Consider the following 18,644-nt stretch of genomic DNA (forward strand, 5'->3'; position numbering starts at 1 on the left):
ATGCTCATCCAACTATTTACCAGGCCCACCTCTCCTCTTTTTTCCTGAGAAAGCTTCCCTGGCTACATTCCGGCCAATTTTAGGGCCCTGTGACCAGTTTGTGCAGTCATTCAACAAACACTGAGTGCCTGGCAGAGACCAGAATGTGGCAATAAATGAAACAGAAACAGACCCTTCCTCTGTGGAGCTTAAGGAAGCAAACATTAAAGACACAATTACACAACTACACAAACTGAACTGTGACAGGCAGTAAGAAAAAGTACAGGGCCTCCCTGGTGGTCCAGCAGTTAAGAGTCCGCCTTGCAATGCAGGGGATACTGGTTCATGTCCTGGTAGGGGAAGATCCCACATGCTGTGGAGCAACTAAGAAGCCAAGGCACCACAATTACTTAGCCTGTGCTCTCGAACCCTCAAACCACAACTACTAAAGCCTGTGTGCCCTAGAGCCCGTGCTCCCTAACTAGAGAAGTCACCACAATAAGAAACCCGCACGCCACAACTAGAGAGTAGCCCCCGTGCAGCAACGAAGACCCAGCGCAGTCAAAAATAATATAAATTAATAAATGCATACATTTTTTAAAAGTACACAGAGTACTTTTTGAAAGATTAAAGGGCGGTTATGATAGGGGTTGGGGCAGTAAAGGGCTGATGGGGAAGTGATATTTAGTCTGAGACTAAAAAGACAAGTCAGAGTTAACTCAGCAAAGGTCAGAGGTGGGGAAGGCCCAAGGCCCTGAAGGAGAAAGAGCCTTAAGTCTCCAGGCAAGGCCATCGAGGATCCAAGTAGCCTTTCCAGAAACCACTTTACACACATTTTTGTGTAAAGTCCTGTCTCTCTCATCTGAACGAAGCCGTGTATCCCCATCAGAATGTCCCTGAGGGTGAGATGCAGGTCTACCCACACCCCCGGCTGAGCCCGCAGCTTCTACACACAAGGGCATGTGGGGCTGGATTCCTGACTCAGGAGGGCAGGACAAACAGGAGTTTCAAGTTCAGACATTAGATTTTGAAGTTGCTCTTTTTTCCAGTGGAAAAAGGTAGAATGCTCTAGGGTAGAGAAGGGAAAGCCAGACCCACACCTGGGGGCTGAGTGACTCACTCACCCACAGCCATTAAGATTGAACTCAAGACACTGGGTGGTTTTCTCTTTCCCCAAACAAAATGTGAAGGAGAAGAGGAATGTTAACAGAACCCCAGGAGACATCCTTTCTGGGGACTTTCATAGGAGAAATCATGCAGCTACCACCTATCTAACGAGCAGTTACCAGCCAAGTATTTATACACTTCTGTTTAACCCTCAAAACAGCCCTGTTAATTGGGTCTTTGACAAATGGCAAAGACGAGGCATGGGGGTAATTATGACCTTGCCAGAGGTCACACAGTAAGTGACAGAACTGCAGTTTGGATTCAAATCCCTCCCCCAACATCTATGAGGATGGGAAAGGCCCGGATATCCAGGTCCCTCCCTATCTTCAAGGAACAAGTAAAGATGTCCTGTCTTCCCAGGTCAGTCCTCACCAGGTCTGTCTGCTCTTCCCTTGGCTCTAACAGACTCAGTGGAGCCTAAGGAGGAGAAGGGAACGACAGAGGATGGGATGGTTGGATGGCATCACTGACTCAAGGGACACAAGTTTGAGCAAACTCTGGAAGATGGACAAGGACAGGGAAGCGTGGTGTGCTGCAGTCCATGGGGTTACCAAGAGTTGGACGCTACTGAGCAACTGAACAACAAGGAACGCACTCACACTGATGGTCTTACTTCAAATGGTCCTTCAGACCTTTTGCTGAACCTTCCCTTTCTTTGGTATCCTTCCTGGATGCCCCGTCCCACGTCCACACCCCAACTTGGTGCTCAAAGATTTTTAGCAATGAAGAGAGGAAAGAAGGGAGGAGGGGTCTCTTGGGTCTGGGGGCCCTTAAGGATTATCTGGTCCAGTGGTTCTCAAAGGGAATCTGCTCACCTGGGAAAACACACATACCAGGGCCCTGCCCTGGGAGGGCTGAATCACCTGGGGGGAGGGGCAGGGTCTGGGTAAAACGCAGGTTAAAGAAGCTACCCAGGTGACTCTGAGCGTGCCTCTGATTAAGAGCCACTGTTCTTATCCCTTTGTTTTCCTAAGTGAGGAAACCCAAGTCCCAGAGAGACGACGCTCATCCTGTAAGCGACAGGAACCGAAACAGGAACCAGGTCTCCAGGCTCCTGATTCCACGCCGGCTCCATGTATCACGTTGCCTCAACTCTGACAGTCCTGTGTCAGCAGGCCTCCACCAGGGAGCTCTCTGGAGACATCACTCCCGCCCCATCTGGGCAGGTTACAAGGATGGGGTGGGGGATGTGGGCAGCAGTGGGGACATTAATCATTGACTTGCAACACATACCTCATCTGCACAGAATGCACCTTGAACTCCAGGCTGACTAAATGGAGAGCCCTCCGTTTCTGCTGGGGCCTGGGCACGGCAGCAGAGCAGTAGGGAGTCCAGGTCTAACCAGCTCTGGGACGCTGGCCCACTGCTGGCACCTTTAAAATTGTCAGATGGTCCATGAAGGCTCTGCTTTAAACATGGAAACTTAAACCACTCCTTGCTTTTATCGGTGGTGGCGATAACAACCATATCCAGGCAGGCACAATGCCAGGTGGCAGGGTAATACCTAGGGAAGGCCGTGTTCCCATGAGTGAGGAGTGGAGTGTTCCTCCATTCACACCATGAGCACCAGGGGTGAGCGAACCAGGCGCAGCCCAAGAAAAACCACCAATCCATTTATAGCTGACTCAGTCTAAGAAAGAAACAGGCTTTAGATTGGAGTGAGAGGGGCTGTGGTGAGAAGGGCCACAGAGCAGACCCTGGAAGGTGATGGTGAACACGTGGAACCTCCTGTAAGGTTGTGTGTAGGAAACAGAAAAGACCATGAGTCCTCAGACCTTGGGACCTGACAGCAGGGTGGGTGATCCGGACCCTAAGTTTCCCCCTGAACCTCCAACTAGAGGCCCTGTGGCCTGGATCTTGACCTGTAAGACAGGCCTCTCCACCATACAGGGCTCCCCTGCTCTCCTCTCTTCCTGGGTGACTTGAGTGCCCAGCCTGCCTCTCCTTCCTTTTTACTTCCTTCCCCACGAAGGTCAATGAAAAAACTGTAAATGGTGTGAACAAAGGGAGGAAGCTAGGCAGGCCATGGAATTGGTCACCTGTATTCTAAGAAATCCAACTCAATTCTAGGTCATGCTTTGGGTCTGTCCAGGGGTGTGAACACCACAGAGGAATACAGCCTGACCAGGCTCCAAACTTTGCAGGCCTGGAGACCCAGGAAGGTGACACCAAAGGGGCCTCAAAGGCTGCCCTTGATTTCCCCATGACAGCTTTAACAGCTAACCACTCCTTCCTCCCCGTGAGAATCTAGGCCTTTGCTGTGGCCTGTCATTCCATAGGAAAGAAGCTCCTGAGCTCAGACTGCCTGATATTAAACAACTACCTCCTTCTACTTGATGTCGCCTTTCTGCTCCTAATGATACATGAATACATGACTGTCAAATAAGCTACCAGCCGGAGTTACACCAGTGGCCACCCCTTGGGAAAGGGGAAACACAGAAAAGACAGAGACCCTCCTCTGGGTTCAATGTACTCCTCTAAGGATGGCTTTCTTCTACTTCCAGGGAAAAGCCCTCTCTGTTAACACAGGCCCCTCACACACAGAGATATGCTGTTTCATTTTATTAGCTTCATCCCCTGCATGATCTTCTTCCCACCTTCCTCTATAGCTACCCACCACACCCCCAGGATGAGAAGTAAGGGCTGAGAGTAAACAAGATGACGCATATAAGTACAACAGAACCAGAAAGCAAAGCCCAGCTGGGAGATGGCAAAAGGAGCTGAATACGGAAAAGAAACCCTCAACTTCTCTTTCCGTTGCCTGAATCTTTTGTGATTCCATGTGGCCATTTCATTGAAAACCCCCCTCGGAGGCTTACTGCCTTGCGCTGGAGCCAGGAGGAAGGGCAGTGTCCCGGGTTGGTTGATGACACACGGACTTCTGAAACAGGTCACCTCACCTGACTCGACAAATAGTAAGTATCTGCCATGTCAGCCCTCTGCTTAGCTCTGCACACACACAATGGGAGGAGACACAGATGGGTGGTTGCCAGAGGCTGGGGGCGGGGAGTTGGTGTTTCATGGGGACAGGGTTTCAGTTGGGGAAGATGAAAACGTTCTGGAGGGGGATGGCAGTGACGGTTGCACAACAACAAGAATGTACTTGATGTCACCAAACTGTGCACTTAAAAACGGCTAAGATGGTCAATTTTATGTTGTGTATATTTATTAACAACTGCAATTTTTTTTTTAAAAATTTTAAGGTGGGAGGGATGAGCCAGTCTTTTTCTCCTCCCTCTGAAGAACAGGGCTTCTTCTGAATCATTAATGCTCTTTCCTCCAGAATAAATCTGAATTCTTGCACACCCTTTTCACTCCCATCATCAGAGAACGCTGCCCGGCAGCCTGACATCCAGAAATCTCCACCAGTTCTGGGCACAGGCCCCTGGATCTTTGTATTCTCAGCATGTGCCCATCAACACCAACCCAACAGCAGTTCCAATGGCTCAGGCTAAGGTCATTTACTATGTTAACAATCTGCCTGCCAATGCAGGGGACACACGTTCGATGCCTGGTCGGGGAACTAAGATCCCACATATGCCGAGCAACTAAGTCCCTGTGCCACAACTACAGTCCATGTGAGCAACGAAAGATCCCACATGACGTGACAGAGATCCCGAGCGCCACAACTCAGACCTGCTGCAGCCAAACAATTAAATATTAAAAAAAAAATTTTAAGTCATTTACTAAATAAATAAGTAAGTAGAGTCATCCTCTCTTCTCAAAAAATGCTCCCATGTGATTAAAACCTGTCCACTGCCAAGACACAGATATAAACGGTGACCACTGCTCTTAAAGGCTGCCTCCAAACCATGAAACAGGCCATGTTTCAAAGTTTCCTAATACAGTTCTTCACCACAGACATTTTATGGACAGTGTTATATTGTCCCGAGTGAGCCCACAAAGCCTGTTTCCCACAGGCCACACGTCCATGATTAAAGCAAGTGGAAAACAATATTGCTCGAGGCACACAGTCCAGAATGTCAGCACAGGGCGCCCTCCCCTCCACACACCCTAGAGACGCCTGCCACCTGGGCGCAGGCCGCCAGCAGCTCAGGGGTGCACGGGCTCAGGTTCTGGGTTGAGTCAGACCTGAGCCCGACTCCACGACCTGCTGCTTAGTGGCTGTCCACAGGCACGTTATTTAATTTCCAAGTTCTGTAAGCCTTGGTCTCTTCATCTTGAAAAATGAGGAAAATATCCCACTTCAAAGGGTTACTGTGAGGAATAATGAGATTATACAAGGAGGGAACGCTCTGCATAGCAAGTATTCATTATTTTCCCTATTCCACTCCAGAACCCCTTCTGAAATGAATCCACATTAAAATATAAATGACTTGTATCAGAGCAGCTTTTGTTCCAAACTGAAGAAAGAGAGAAAAAGAGGACTTCCTAGAGGTCTGAAGGGATACAGGGACTGGCCAACTTCTGAACCACATGTTGCCTGTCCTCCCCAACCCTGCTCTCTGGGATTGAAGGTAGTTTCCATGGTGAAGAAGGACATTGTGAAGGTGAGAGGGACTTTCCCCAACTTCTCCAAACGTTAGCTGAACTAGACCAAGAGCCCATCCAGTCTTGCCCCCTCGAGTCGAATACGGATAGCAAGAAGTGATGGTGGCCCTGCGACATTCACGCATCCCCACCAGCCACTCTGCTCCCAGTCACTCACTCACCCCCAGAGCTCTGTCCTTCTCCAAAGGAGACACCAGGCAAGTGGTCGTCTTCCCTCTAGTCACTCCCCTGCAGACTGAGCCACGACACTCCCTCAGCACACCTCTGGTTTCAGGGGGCCAACCTTAGGATACAGAGACTGGAGAGAAGAGACCACTGCACCAGCCTCCCCTCTCACAGTGGGACCTCACGCCTACCTCCTCCTCTTGCCTCCCTGCTGCTCAAATTTTAGGGCACCCCATGTCCAACTGTTCTGTTTCAATAGAAGTAGAGCCGAGTTACAAAACTGTGTCAATTTCTGGCTTACAGCAGCAGAGTGATTCAATTATATATATATATAAGATTATTTTCCATTACAGACAAGACAAAGCCTGTCTGAATCTTTTCTTGAAGACTCTTTCCTAAGCTGCTCAGAACTGAAGACCAAGTATGACTTGCTTTTCAGCCACTCTCTTACAAATGTGCCTTGAAAGAGAGAGTGGGTGGGCGGTGAAGAAAGAACATGAAAATCGTCTTCCTTGCAGTCTGGCTTTGGAGCTGGCCCATTTTACCTCCAGAGGTGTGCTGGCAGACAGATCCGAGCTGTGAGAAGAGCTTCGTGCCATGCGCACGAGTAGTTCCTCTCTCCGCCCGTAAAGAAGGAAAGGAGGGAGCTTAGGATCACTTTTGACTTCACGGGAGAAACTTGTCCAGTCCTTCCCCTGACCTTTCCCACATCCATAACAGGTTCACAAGAGGCCCTATTGGCAAGGTGGGTGGGAAAATAATTCTCCAGTGTGCTCTCTGGTCATTGCCGGGTGGTTCACAGCCCTGATCCCCACATATTAATATTTAAGGTTGTTAGTGCTTCTGAGACAAACTGACAATGAAACTTTCCTCCCCAACATTTCCGAACATTCCCAGGAGGGCAGTGCCCCCCTCGGTTGAGAAGCACTTAGTAAGGAACTGTGCTGTTTTGTGTCACATGGTGCCCAGCACATATGAGGCACTCCGGTGGGAAAGTGACAAGAATGCTTGGCTCCTGATAGCTTATCAAGGGAGTAAGTACTGAACCCTGCTGTGTACTGTATATGCACTGTGAGGCTCAACAGGAAGTGTGGATTATGGTTCCTATAGTTAAGGAAGTGAAAGGGAAAACAAGACAATGAAATATGATTTAGTAGGGGTGATACATATTCAAATGCTAAATTACAAGGTCCGTGAGAAGGTGCCCAGTGAGGGCTGGCATGGTCAGGGGAGGTTTCGTGCAGAAAGTGGACACTGAGGTGACTGGAAGGAGGTGGAAACGTCCTCACTCGGCCCTACTGATTCTCAGTGTATCCCTACAGAGACCACTGCTGAAAGAAAACTCCTCCAAGCCTGTGGTCTAGGAGCAACTCGCCAAGCCCGGCCCTTCAGATCCTATCCTGGGATGGTTTTGGTGGAAGAAGGTTCCCCTTTTCCCTCCGAAGACCCACTGTCATGGGCCTGCTTTCAAGAGGCCCTTCTCCTCCGAAAGGCAGAGCAGATTCACCACCACAGGCACAGACTTAGTCACAGGCTCTGAGGGGGGCAGTCCCTGTCTGTGACTACAGAAGCTTCACCTGTCGCCCTTGAGTGCAAAGACTCTCCCACTGTGAGGACACACACTTCCCTCCTCGGTCCAAGGTCTTCTCGGCTGCTCCCTGACCAACCTGCAGCATTCCTCTTGTTGCAGGCAGAGTCTCCATGTCCTCCACCTATCCCTCTCTCCACACCACGGGCTGGGCCACCACACACTGCTGGCAGCCCGCCCCATCCTCCTGACATTTCAGCTGCTCCTAGAGTCTGGCTCCTCCAAGAAATCCAAGACTGCGGTTCTCTGTGCAAAATTGGTAACACTTCCTGACACACCCCACTCATCCTTGACTTGTACAGTGTAAATTGAGAGAGACCTGTTTATACATACAGTATCCACCTAGCGTTAGGCAGAATCCCACTGACCACGGAAGCTAACTCCAAGGCTGGGCCTGCTCATGCTTATTCCTGTGAGATTTACCTACCTTCCAACCCTACCCGCTACTTGGGGCCAATGACATCAAAGTCTCTCTCTCTCTCTCACACACACACTCACACACACACACGTGTAAGGAGATGAAAATGTTAATTAGCTTGACTGCAGTTATCATTTCACTATGCCTATGTCTATCAAAACATGTGTGTACCTTACATACACAAATATGATACAAAACAGCAGTCCCCAACCTTTTTGGAACGAGGGACCGGTTTTGTGGCAGACAATTTTCCCAAGGACTGGTAAGTGGGGGATGGTTTCAGGATGATTCAAGGGCATCACATTTATTGTGCGCTTTATTTCTACTATTATTACATCAGATCCATATTAGATCATCAGGCAGTAGATCCCGGAGGTTGGGCACCCCTGATATAACATCTAGTGGTACACCCTCTCCCTCATACACCCACTTAAGACAACAAGCACACGCAGTCACCCTCTGTAGAGCGACATGTGAATTCGCACACACCCAGTACTCAGAGACCTTCCCTCCGCTAAATAAAAATAAGAGTCATATGCTCTTTCTACATACCCTTACCCTTTGAACCAAACTTTTTTTCCTCTCTCATAGGAAGATTCAGAAGAAATCCTTTTGGAAATGAAGCCTGGAGTCTTCACCCCATCCTCAAGCCCCTATCCCTTGGTTAACCATTGACCTAAAGCCCCACTCTAAGAATGGCCCCATTCCAGGGTCTCCCAGTTCGGGTCATCACCACATTCTACCTGCTGGCTCACCTCTAGCTACACATTCTGTGGCACTGTCAGCTTGGTTTTCTGACAGGTGATTTGTCTCTCAACCAACCAAATATTTCTGTCTTGTAAAAAGTAAAAACAATTCTTGTTATGTTCTCTCATGGCTTGCTAAAGTTTTCTGCTACAGTACTTATCATGGCTTGCAATTTTCTGTATATGTGATTATATATAGAGAGATATACATATGATTGTTTTATGAATATCTCTCCCCACTACAAGAACGTAGGAAAACCATGTCTATCTTGTGTGTCATTGTATCTTCTGTGCCTAGTTCTGGTTCTTTTCTCAAGGAGAACCAGAAATCCTATCCACCTTTAGCAAGGACATCCTTGGCTGTCTGGTCACTGGGCAAAATCTCCAGGGGCTTCCTGGTCACCATAATTCCATCCCTTTATTCTCTCCTCCCTCTACCATCTCCTACCCATATTAAGAACAAAAAACCTCAAGCATCTTTTCAGTTACCCTCTTGGGGAGTGTCCCGTAGATGGAAGAATCTCAGACTGAAGTCAAGGACTGGCTGGTTAGGAGGAAAAGGCCAGGGAGAACAAGAGAGAGAAAAGAATGAAGGTGGGCTTCTCCCAAGTCATATTTTTGTATCTTCTTATATTCTGTGGGCATTTGAGAAATGCTTTGAGACTTGACTTACTAACTTGATCATTTTCTGTTCTATTTCTTCATCCTACTGAAGAAAAAACTGAGCGAGTTGTGGGTGAAAAGTGAGTGCTGGAGGAGGGGGAAAGACTGGATATCAGATTTCAAGATGACTGACCACTACAGAGAGAAAACAGAAAATGAGTATGAGTCACAGCAATCAGAGTTAACAAAAACTTCCTGACCCTGAGGGTTGTAAGATAGAGGAAGGCAGAAACAGTTTAAAAATTGCGGGTGGTAGGGGATATGTGTGAGGGGGTTGGGGGGGAGCCTCAGCCTGCAAAGGCATTGCTTAGGTGGAAGCTCCCAGAGCTCTGATTAAATGGCTTAGAATGTTATCAACACACTATTACATCCTTCCTGTAGTATCCAGAACCTGATTCTCAATATAGTAGACCAACAATGCTTGGTGACTGACTGATGCAGGAAAGGATGTCACAGGCAACTCTCTCTGGTACAACTCTGGAGATAGAAAGATCAGTTGGGCAGAGTCTCAAACGGCTTCTGGAGATGCTCTGCAGTCCCAGAACTGTTTATGTTCCTGGGTTGAGAGGTCACCACATTCCTTATTTATTAACCAAGGCCAAAGTATAAGCTTGTAAAGGGCAGCTGCACACTTCCTGCTATCTTGTCCCCAGGATGACGGGCAAGGACACTCTACCTACACAAGCTGTTGTCCCGTTTTAGGCACACAGTTCAGAGTGGAAGGGAATAGAGGCCAGATCTGAAATTAGAATTTTATTGTTAACTGAGCTCCTGGGAGAAGCTGGTGGTGGTAGGCAGGCCAGCTCTCTTGCTGACCCTCTTACTGTTCTCTTAACTGTGAAAACCTCACTTCTCCAAAGACCCGCCCCTCTGTGGATCACAAAGGGCAGCAATGTCTCCTTCCTAGCTGGGGAGATGGCTGAACATCTCATTCCAGCAAAGTTCTCTGCTACCTTCCTTCCATCCTCTGGCCAAAGCAACTTTTCACTTCACTCCAAGTGCCACTACTTCCCCCAAGAGCCCCACCCTCACCTGCAGTACTCTAGGAAAAAAGTCCCCACTCAAAGCCCCTGCTTCTGCTGCAGGAGATCAGCCTGTCCAGCCCTGGCCTAAGGCATCTGTCCTCAACATTTGGACAGCCAGCACATCAGAGTGCGGCGGCTGCTCAGAGGCCTAGAAACACATGCCCAGGACTGCCAGCCCTCCAAGTGGTGCTGGCTCCACAGCCTCGCGAAGACAAAAGGAAGGGGAAGAGGCTCCTCCAGAGAGGAGACACAACGTTACAAGACCATTAGAGTAAGAAAGTCTCCGTCAGCACGACTGCCCGGCAACAAGTCCCTCCTGCCCGCGCGCCATGGTGTTATTTCAACACACACTGAGCGCAGCCCCACGATTCCAAGGACACTGCAGTCTAAAACTTCCAGCTGGCTGGGCAGTAAAGAGAAGCTGCTCGGTTTGTGAAGTGGGTCAACCACGAGGAGCAGCACAGAAGGAAAGAGGTCAGCCCAGGGTCCGCTCCCTCCTTGTCCCATCCATTTCCACCGAAACTTCTGCTCTGTAAGAAGCCAGGAGTTCCCAGTCAGAAGATTCTTCTGGAATAGAACCAAACTTGGACACAGAGAAGGGCTGAAATAAGAGGCCCATTTTTTTTTCTCTTGAAAGATCCTAACTTTACTTCAAGCCTCAGATGGAGGCTTCCAGAGCTCTGTTTACCACCAGACGAGCTCTCATTCCAAAAGACTCAGAAAAGATATATTCTTAATTGTGTGTATACAAAAGGCAAGAGAAAGCCTAACCAGCATGATGTTTATTGAAGGCTTTCTCCAAGCAGAGCTTAGAGCTAAGAGTTTTCACTTGTTAGGACACGCATTTATTCAATAGTTGAGACCCCCCCACCCCCCCACCCTCCCCCGCGTGCAAAACTCTGTTAAAGGCCCTGGGGATGCAAAACTGAACAGAACAGTCAAAATCCTAGCTTTTACTAAACTTATATTTTAGTTAGGGTTGATAAGCACGTGTCAGCTGGTGATAAAGACTACAAAATAAAGCAGACTGAGGGATGCTATATAAAAATTTATATAAAAATGAAGCAGGGGCGGGAGTGCTATTTTAGATACACTTGTGCCAGAAGCCTTCTCTGATTGTCATCTGATAACAATTAACAAGGGCAATCATGGTCATGATGTGCCAGGAACTGGACTAAGTACTTAACAAGCAGTATTTCACCCAGTCCTCAGTAACTCAGTTCAGTACCATCACCACTATACAGATGAGCAAACAGAGAATTAGAAGGTGAGGCTCTTGGCAGAATCTGCAGCCAACCAGGAAAGAAGGGGGAGAAAGGCCATGGTTCCTCATAAGTGAGAAAGCGGGGACCTGAACTTAGGAACACAACCCCACACTGCTGGGCCAGAAGACAGACAGAGCCTCAAAGAAGTCAAGCATGTCTGTGGTCACAAAGTGGCAGGTCTACCCGCCTCCCCACCCATGGCTAAGAGATAGTGCCATTCAATCTTTCCTAATATCAGCCTATTACTCTCATCACCACCTGAAAGCTAAGCCTTTTTTTTTTTTTAATTTATTTTATTGGAGGCAAATTACCTTACATTATTATTTTGGTTGGTTTTGCCATACACTGACATGAATCCGACCCGGGTGTACATGTGCTCTCCCTCCCGAACCCTTAAGCCTTATCTTGAAAACAAGAGAAGAAAAACAACTTGGACTCTGTGAGGCTGCCTAATAAATGCTGAATATGCTCCTCTCCCATCCCCCTCTCCAGTTTAGAGAAACGCTTTTCTGCTAATTCTCCAGGTTGCCATTTCTCAACAGACAGGAACAGAATAAGAGATGACTGAGCCCAGCTGTTCCACGGGAGCTCTCTGAGGTGGGGCGGAGGGGACAGGTCCTTCCCTGAGAAAAGTCCAGCAGGCCTTCTGCAGTCCTATTTCAAAAGAAGTGCTTCCCCCTCCTCAAGCCCTGGAGTACTGGGGTGGTAGTGGGGGAAGAGGGATGCTTTCTTAAAAAGCCTGAGGCAGGAAAGACCATAGGCACTGGGAGCAGGTCAAGGGCCACTCTGGAGGGAAGGAGAGGAGAACAGGGCAGGAGATGATTGAGCAAAGAGGCTAACACTGCTTCAAAAGTAGAGAAGTTAAGAAGGGAAATACCACATCCAAGGTCAGAGGGTGTCTGCAGAATTGCTGGAAATTCCAGGCCGAGGATCCAGGCCAAACTATCAGAAGAGGCTAAAGGAAAAAGAAGCCCAGGCAGGGCCCAAGGTTTAAGCCAAAGGTCATGGTTTGGACCTACCTCTTTTTATTATATTTAAGTCACCTCAGCAACAGGAACCTGCAGCCAGAGTTAATCAACAACCAAGGTGGGAAGGGAAGGTGGGGATCATCCTATAGACAGTACACTAAGGGGAGCCTGGATTTCCATCTTATACCCCAGCTGGCCTGACTTGAGAATCACAGTTTAAATTGATTAAGACTCTCCCTCCCAAAGCCTTCAGACCCTCTTCCCCTAAACGCACATACACAGAGAGAGAGAGAAAGAGAAATTCAATGTTCCATCTCCCTCCTCAGCAACTCATCACCTTATCTGAAGCAAGTCAGGTCTCCTAGCCCAACGTTGCACCAAACAAATTATGACCTGAATGGCAAGAAAAACTGTGTCACCTAGAGAAACCCAATTAACGACATGACTCTGCTCTCTTCAATTCCCCTCTCCCCTCCAGTCATATCCGGGGCACCTGTGTGGCTGACCGCCTTTTCCCGCTACTGGCCACATTCCCTGGCCAACTCAAAAACCAGAAGACATTTCAATAGGGGCCTCCAGAGCACCCAACCCAGAGATGGGAAATCCTGCTCTCCCCAAACACCCTGGCCTGTTGAGAGAGCCTGAAGGACACAGGATAAAAACACCCCCTGGGGGACAGGCTGGAATCTTCACCTTGAAATCACTCAGTGGCCCCTTAAGCCAGGGCTCCCTGCTGAAGAAAAACAGGTAAATGCTGCTGAAAGCTCCCAAATGAGGACGTGCAAGGGCCCCAGGAGGGACAACGAATAGGTATTTCCAAGAAATTCCTGCTGCAGTTGTTCCCCTCTGATCCCTTTTCTAATGAGCCCCTCCCTGGAGAGATCTCCATCACCTCCCCCGCCTTCCAGCAAAGCCATGAAAACCCAAGCTTTTCCAAACCCGAAGGACCACATGCTGCCTGTGTTTGTGTGTGTACAGACCTGTAAACATCCTCTTCCCAGCCCAGACCAGAGTTTCTGAAGACCAGAAACGCGTCCCCTCCTCCCCCGGTGCACTTGACTTTCCTCCCAGCCCCACTGCTCTGCTGCAGAGTTGGTAATGTAATATGCGGGGGACCCTGAGACCGGAAATGCCTGGTGCTCGACTGCTGCACCTGAAACGCGAGCGAAGGCACCGGGGCGGGCAGGAGCCGAGCAGCGGGGTGAGGGCGGCGGTAGGAGGTGTGCGGCCCGAGACGGGAGGCTGAAGTGCCGGCCGGCTAAGAGATGCAATTCAGGGCTGGGCGAGGAGAGAGGGTGATGAGGGGGAGGCTGGCGAGGCAGTAGCAAAGTCAAAATTCGAGGAGCCGGCAAACAGGAGGCGGGGGAAGAAGACAGAGGAAAAACGGGGGGAAAAGAGGCCCCAAAGGGGATCAGGGGCCAGGAAGGGGCACCACGGTGAAGATACCGCAGGTTCAGGGGAACTGGAGGGTGACCCGCAAACACCTGGGAGGAAGGGGTCCGGAAGCTGAGTAAAGGTAGAGGAGGAGAGAGGAATGGGGGCGGGGCAGCCCAGGGCGGGGACCGAGCTGGCTCCCAGAATCTGCAGCGCGTGGAGAGCGAAGGGGAGCGGAGGGCGGGGGCCAGGGAGAGGGGCGGGGGTCGCCGCGGGGGACCCGGCGCCCGGGGAGCGCGCGAGGCATGCGGCCACCCGCTCTCCAGCGGCGGGGACGGGAACCGGGGCGAGGCTGGGGGGCCGGCGCGCTCACCCGCAGGGCGGACAGGTCGATGTCGTCCAGGCTGCGGGCGGGGGCTGGGTCGCCCATGGCCTCCACCGGGAACGGGGCCCCAGGGCCGCTCACGCTCCGGCTCGATTATCCCGCTGCCGCCGTCGCCGCTTCTCCCCCATCGGGGGATCCTGGGGGCGGGCTCCACCGCGCCTCCCCCGGAGAACGGGGAGGGGGAGGGCCGGCGGGAGGACCGACCCGCCGACTGACAGGAGCTCTCGCCCCAGAGCCTGCAACCCGAGCCTCCCGCCTCTCCTGCGCAGGCGCGGAGTGGCCGCGCACCGGGAGGGTGGAAGAGGGAACGTGACGCGGGCGCGCCAGGTTCCCCCTCCCCCCTCGGCGCCGACACCTGCGCGCAGGCGCAGGAGAGAGAGCGAAAGGCGCGCGCGAGGACTGAGGGACCGCGCGAGCCTGGCGTGAAAGAAGTGGGCGGCGGCCGAGGCGGCCGCGGAGCGCGCCCACCAGCTGGCGCGCGTGCGCACATGCGTTTCCTTCCCTTCCCCTGTTTTTTGCCCTTTCTCTCCCCCATTTCCTTCTGAGCTCTCCTTTGACGCCTTTCCTTCCTTTTCCCTCCTCTTTCGTGTGCCCAGCTGCCAATCAAACCACCCACCTCTCTATTTGCGGGGGAAAGGGGGTGGGACCCAACCAACCCCCTCTATTACTAGGGGAGTTGTTATGGTAACTCCCCACGCGAGGGCTGGGTGGCCTCTAGATAGGATGGGCTGTCCACCCACCTAATTGCCATAGCAACAGTGGAGCCGCTGAGGGAGGGGCCTCTTCGTGAGAACTTGGCTGGAGAAACCGTCTGGGGGCTGGGGAGTGGAGCGGGGACTGGCTGCCTCGTGACTGCCCCTTACCCCTTCCCCGACTGCAGTGGGAAGTGTTGAGAAGATCTCAGATCTTCCTATTCTAAGATCTGAGGATAGGAAATCCTACTGCAGGCCTTTGTCTCTGCACCTCTTGTTCGGCACAACAGAACTGCTTCCACAATTATTCATTGACTGATCACTGGAACTGTGCATGGAGGAGGGGTGGCAGGGAGAGGTGGAGGGGAGCAGTAAGAATCTATGTCGACCCCCTTCAAATCTTGCTTGGGTCACCTTAGGTCTAGGCATGTTGGCATAGAACCCCCAGCCATTAGCCTCACTGGAGGCTGGGTAATTCTATATAAAGAACAAGGAGTCACGTTCTGCCACTGACATGCTGTGTGACCTTGAGCAAGTTGCTTTGCTTCTCTGGGCCTTTCTTTGCAAATTTGAAAGAGAAGGCTGTTTGATCTTGGAGATCGCTTGTTACAGTGATAGTATTTCTGCAAGACCCCACCTCCAGCCTTAATGTAAACATTACTTTGTTGTTGTCTTGTTTAGTCTCTCAGTCATGTCCAACTCTTTGCAAACCCGTGGACTGTAGCCTGCCAGGCTCCTCTAACCATGGGATTTCCCAGGCAAGAATACTAGAGTGGATTGCCATTTTCTTCTCCAGGGGATCTTTCTGTCCCAGGGGTCAAACTCGTGTCTCTTGCATTAACGGCAGATTCTTTATTGCTGAGCCACCTGGGAAGCATATAAACATCACTTAGGAGAGTTTAGGGCTTCCCTGGTGGCTTAGACAGTGAAGACTCTTTCTGCAATGCAGGAGACCTGAGTTTGACCCCTGAGTCGGAAATCTCCCCTGGAGAAGGGAATGGCTTCAGGGTTCTTGCCTGGAGAATTCCATGTACAGAGGAGCCTGGTGGGCTACAAGTCCAAGGGGTCACAACGACTGAGCTACTACAATTGAGCGACTAACACTTTCACTTTTCACTAGGAGAGTTTAAATGAGAAGTCCTTGGAAAGGGACAGACACTCTCCTTTCTGGACCCTTCTTTTCACATTCAGATGCACATCCTGATTGCGCCCCACCCTCCCCCTCTTCTGTTTACCTTCCTTTTGTCCTTGTCCAAGCTACAATCATCACTCACCTTCAATACTCTTATTAGCCTTCTACTTAATCTTCTTGCCTGACCTCTTTAAGGTCAATTCTCTATGCTCATAGTGCCTGATTTTTCTTAAACTCACTCAAATCTAATGTCACTCTCCTGTTAAGATCCTTCCCTGACTCCCTACTGTCTTTTGAGTCTAAAGTGTGGCAATCATGACCCTTCAAGATTCTGCCTGCTTCTCCAGCCCTCTTTTTCAGTACTCCCTCCATTCAACCTCACACACTCTATCCATATGGAAATCCTCTCTATGCAGTTTCCAGAACTCAACAGACCCTCCTCCAGCCTTTGCACTTGCCATTTCTTCTCTCTGGAATATTCTGACCATGCCCATTCTCACTGCCTTTTGCTTTGCCCTTCATGTCTAAATTACTTCCTCCATGAAGACTTTCTTGACCCCCTGAGACTGAGTTTGGCTCTTCTGTTTTAGCCACCAGGCTTCAACCCATGGTAACTTTTAATACCTTGAATTGTAAAATGTTGAATCTCCTTAAAAGTAAGAATTATGTCAGCCTTGTTCAACACAGGGCCTGGCACCCACTAGAGGTTTAGTAACAGGTATGTGAATGAAGCCTACGTATCTGGGTAGGCACTGGGTAGTAACTCAAGGACAAGACCATGGGATAGTAGGAAAAAACACAGAATTTAAAGTTAGTGCTTTGTGCAAGTCATTCATCCCTCTGAGGCTCAATTCTATCACTGTAAAATAGGGATAATAACAGAGAGGTTAGAATAAAATAAAATTAAGTGTGTGAAGTACTTGGTATGTATGAAGCTCTCAATAAATTTACTAATGCCTAAGGACTGATGCTAAAGCTGAAACTCCAATACTTTGGCCACCTCATGCGACGAGTTGACTCACTGGAAAAGACTCTGATACTGGGAGGGATTGGGGGTGGGAGGAGACGGGGACAACAGAGAATGAGATGGCTGGATGGTATCACCGACTCTGTGGACATGAGTTTGAGTGAACTCCGGGAGTTGGTGATGGACAGGGAGGCCTGGCGTGCTGTGATTCATGGGGTTGTGGAGAGTCGGACACGACTGAGCGACTGAACTGAACTGAACTGAAGAGTAAGACATTAGTAAATTGAGCCTTAGAGAGATTAATGACTTTCACAAAGCACTAACTTTAAATTCTGTGTTTTTTCCCTTCTACCCCATGGTCTTGTTCTGGTGGCTCAGACAGTAAAGAATCTGCCTGCAGTGCAGGAGACCTGGGTTCAGGCCCTGGGTTGGGAAGATCCCCTGCAGAAGGGAATGGCAACCCACTCCAGTATTTTTGCCTAGAGAATCTCTTGGACGGAAGAGCCTGTGAGGCAATAGTCTGTGGGATCGCAGAGTCAGATATGACTGAACAACTAACACTTTCACTTTACTCTTCAGTTCAGTTCAGTCGCTCAGTTGTGACCGACTCTTTGCGACCCCATAAATCACAGCAAGCCAGGCCTCCCTGTCCATCAGCAGTGTTTAATAAAGAGATATTTAATCAATGAATGACCAAATGAAGATCATGGCTACACGGCCAGCCAAACATCAAGAGGCAATGGAATCTGGGCCTGGGGAAGACAAGATTATCTGGAGAAGACTGGAGAAACAAGATTGGCCCCATGCCGATGATTTTTTTCTTAATATTTATTTATTTGGCTGCCTCAGGTCTTTGTTGTATTATCTTTCTTAGTTGCTTCACAGCATGGGGAATCTTAGTTCCCCACCAGGAATCCAATCCATGTCCCCTGTATTACAAGGCAGATTGTTAACCACTGGACCACAAGGGAAGTCCCTGTGCTGATAATTACTGAAGCTGGAGTATTGATGCATGGGTACCTAAGGGATCACCATCCCCTATTCTCTACTTTTATCTATGAACTGTCCATAATAATTTAAAAAGAGGTAATGTGGTGGAGGAAGCCCTGAATTGGGTATCAAGAAAAGTTAAAATAGAAATTTCCCCTGTGGCCCAGTGGGACACATGTAAGACTCCATGCTCCCAATGCAGGGGGCCAAGGTTCAATCCTTGGTCAGGGAACTAGATCCCTTCCACATGTGGCAACAAAGAGTTGTGGTGCCACAATAAAGATCCCACGTGCCACAACTAAGACCCAGTGCAGCCAAATAAATATTGGGAGGGAAAAAAGTTAAAAGTATTAAAAATAAGACAAATTTTGAATCCCTGGGGGATGGATATTTTGCACAGACACAACCACCCTCAGATCCTCCCACCTATCTTGGGAAGCTGGATTTCTTCTCTTCATCCTGGGTCTAGAGCCAGCTCTTCCAACTGCAAGCTCACTGCTCTTTTCCCTGCCCTTTGGGGGTCTCCATTCAAGAAACTCCATGACCAATGAGGGCAGAGCAGATAGACCAACAGATGGTATGAAGCAGAAGCCCACCTACCCCAGTCC

General features: G+C 49.8%; 1 protein-coding gene across 8 annotated transcripts in view; it reads right to left on the reverse strand.

Annotated features, from left to right (window-relative positions):
* MINK1 (misshapen like kinase 1) overlaps positions 1 to 14,592 on the reverse strand; it is a 48,027-nt gene extending 33,435 nt beyond the window's left edge. For 4 of the 8 annotated variants that reach the window (XM_055404469.2, XM_055404487.2, XM_055404442.2 and 1 more), the window contains exon 1: positions 14,244 to 14,586. In XM_055404469.2, coding sequence (XP_055260444.1) covers positions 14,244 to 14,300 — 57 coding nt within the window. In that variant the 5' untranslated portion in view covers positions 14,301 to 14,586. Of the gene's footprint in view, positions 1 to 14,243 lie in introns of all 8 variants that reach the window. The other 4 variants (XM_088828827.1, XM_055404461.2, XM_055404451.2 and 1 more) reach the window with 4 other exon arrangements.
* Positions 14,593 to 18,644: the final 4,052 nt, after the last annotated feature.

The sequence above is a fragment of the Moschus berezovskii genome, chromosome 20, assembly GCF_049115385.1.
Source record: "Moschus berezovskii isolate FMDL1 chromosome 20, NW_MosBer_1.0, whole genome shotgun sequence".
Classification (NCBI taxonomy): domain Eukaryota; kingdom Metazoa; phylum Chordata; class Mammalia; order Artiodactyla; family Moschidae; genus Moschus; species Moschus berezovskii.